Below are 2,720 nucleotides of genomic sequence, written 5' to 3'. Positions count from 1 at the left end.
TTTTTACCCGATAGAGATGAAGAAGCCGAAGATGAACATAGAGATGCTTCCTGCCCAGCTTTTTCTTGGGTTGTAAGGTATCTTTGCTGACCCAAACTTACGTCCCATAATATCAGCTATTCCTATAATTAAATACGTTTTGATCATGTTTGCACTTAGACACTTTCTCTAGAGCGGCTATTAGATTCCAATGTGTAGCCCAAAATATGGGATTAACAGGTAAGAAAAAGTTACCATCGCCACCGCACATCATTGCCAACGAGATCATACCGATAGGAGACTCTCTCCAGAAAACTGCAGACATAAGAAGTGCTAGAACGTAGAATAAAGGACCTTCAAGCAACTCTCTGTGTTGGTTTGAAAACAAAAGTCATCAGCAGGATTGTTGTAAAATCAAGAAGAGCTGGAGAAATAAAATATCAGAGCTACACAAAAACATACTCTGGTCTCCCTTCTCTTGTGACTGATTTGATTAGCGTAGAATTGGGGGAAACGGATAGTCCGTTAATAACAAGCCTTAAGCCATTCACTAACGGAACAAAAGCAGCAAAGTATCGAGCCTCGCTCGATCCGCTAAACTTAAAGATGAAGAAATAAGAAATCAAAATGCTGCGAGTTTTATAGGTTTTAGAGATATACTAACACATGGAGAAGTTAAAGCAATACCTGAAGATTGGCCACGCCAGTACAAAAAGCAGACCTGACAGTATATGCACAAGCTTTCTGCTCAACCTCTGCTCACACCAAAAGCAATTTTAAGACAAAGTGAATAGAGAGAATCAAAGTAATTGTTTCCTTCTTATTCTTACTTCTTAACACAAAGCAACATCAAATTATCAATTTAGAGTATATGGATCTAGCAAGTGACATTGAACGGTATATGCTATTTTTTAGGGGTAAGCGATTACGGATAAGAGGTTTTATAAAAAGTGGTAACACATAAACCGGTAAGAATTTTGTACCACTTTGCTTTTGTCCACTTCAGCTACCACTACTGTAGTGATTGGTCATAATAAGAGTGGTACCAACTCTTTTACTTTTACAAATCCAATACTAAAAGCCTAATTCACAGCAAAAAAAAAATTTAGGCTCGTTCCTGTTTCTAATTAGTAGTAGTACTGCAAAAACTCGACTTGAGAAAATTCAAACAATAGGCAGTAGCAGCAGTGATATATAGTGGTGAATTCGAATAACTCGATCGGAATTGTAATCTGGCGAAATTGTGTGTGTATAATTAAAATGATTATTAATTAAGAGACCTGTTGAATGACGTTTCGCTTGGTGAGACTCTCGAAGCTTAAGACGAGCGCGTAGGCTCCACCGAGCACTGCCACGGTGGCTGCGACGTCATGCAACAGCGAATTCGTCGCAACTGCGGAAGAGATCAGAGAATGACGAGCACGTAACTGACTAGCCGACCCCATTCCGGTCAAGCCGATGAAACAAGGAGAAGAAATCAAGAAGTTCGGCGAACAGAACCGGTGCGTCGTCAAAGCGTTGTTCCCGAACCTAGACCTCGGGCACAAATGAGGTTGGTTAATCGGAGATAGAGGTAAGGTTGCTGCCATGGACTGAGGGAGTTGAGCCCCGAGGGTTGAGGTTATTAAGGAGGAGGAAGAAGAAGAGAATCTTGTGAAGGGAATAAAAGATAAGACATAGTATGATGATTTTTTGTTTGGGTGTTAGTTAAGAAGACAACGTAATCTGTCAGGTGTCGCTTTCTCATTGATCGATACGAATGCAAAAATCTGACTCGCAGTGGGACAGTTGGTTCAGTTTTGTACTAACCTAGTGGTGGGAAATGACCAATGAGCATGGCCTATTCCGGTAAGTGTTTTTTACTGTTTTACGTTTCGTACTTGTATTTTTTTTGGGGCTTTTATATATTGTTAAATCCGACACTAGTTATTACTGTGTATTTCTCTGAAATTTACAGAATAAAGTATATCTTGAAAGGGAAATATATCATAAAATTAAAAAGATTTGGGGGATATTGTCCTTTACTTCTTTCCTTTTCAAACAAGTGAAATTAACAAGAAGACACAAACAAGATACCGTAATGAAGAATACAATGCATAAAATCTCAATGGTAAAGTATTGTAATTAGTGATCGTATGCCAATACACACATGTGACATGTATATGTGGATGTCAATATAAAAAGTACGACCTGACATTTTTCTCAATAGTTGCACGGATGAAGATAAAAATCTAAGAAGAGGAAAAGAAAAGTAGTACAAAATCATGTGATTATCTAATTAAGAGCTATATAATTTATGGATGGACCCTCAAAACTTTAAACGATTGACACATATTGTACAATATTATGGAAAACGAAAGGGTGTGTCGTCGTGTGGATGAGGATGTGTTGTTCGTAACAGCTTGTGATTCTTTGATGAAAAGACATGGGTTCATCAATATATCTACGTCTAATCGATTCAAATTTGTCATGGTCTACGCATGTTACGTTTTAGGTTTCTTTTCTTTCTCTAGTGTTATGGTATTATTTCTTCCTACATTCTAAATTTGGAGAAAATTGGATGTAAACCATATTTATATGTAGGATGCAGCATTGAATTAAAAGTAACCTACAAAAAAAAAAAAAAAAAAAAGTCCCGCTGCATTTAATTCACTTGCAAAGTGCTTTTATTTACTCTATACATTGGTTGTACTATACTCTATAATTGCTCCTTTCTTAACTAATAGTAGTAGTAATTTAGT

The 2,720-nt window shown here is 37.2% G+C and overlaps 1 protein-coding gene across 1 annotated transcript in view; it reads right to left on the bottom strand.

The window, feature by feature from the left end:
• LOC104734460 (phytol kinase 1, chloroplastic) overlaps window positions 1–1,676 on the bottom strand; it is a 4,089-nt gene extending 2,413 nt beyond the window's left edge. The window contains exons 1-5 of the mRNA XM_010454045.1: window positions 1,260–1,676; window positions 667–734; window positions 442–573; window positions 235–347; window positions 8–122 (exon numbers count right to left, since the gene is read on the bottom strand). Of these exons, the coding sequence (XP_010452347.1) occupies window positions 8–122; window positions 235–347; window positions 442–573; window positions 667–734; window positions 1,260–1,568 (737 nt within the window). The 5' untranslated portion in view covers window positions 1,569–1,676. The remainder of the gene's footprint in view (window positions 1–7; window positions 123–234; window positions 348–441; window positions 574–666; window positions 735–1,259) is intronic.

The sequence above is a fragment of the Camelina sativa genome, chromosome 13 (genome assembly GCF_000633955.1).
Source record: "Camelina sativa cultivar DH55 chromosome 13, Cs, whole genome shotgun sequence".
Classification (NCBI taxonomy): domain Eukaryota; kingdom Viridiplantae; phylum Streptophyta; class Magnoliopsida; order Brassicales; family Brassicaceae; genus Camelina; species Camelina sativa.
This window is presented reverse-complemented; position numbering and strand designations above follow the sequence as displayed.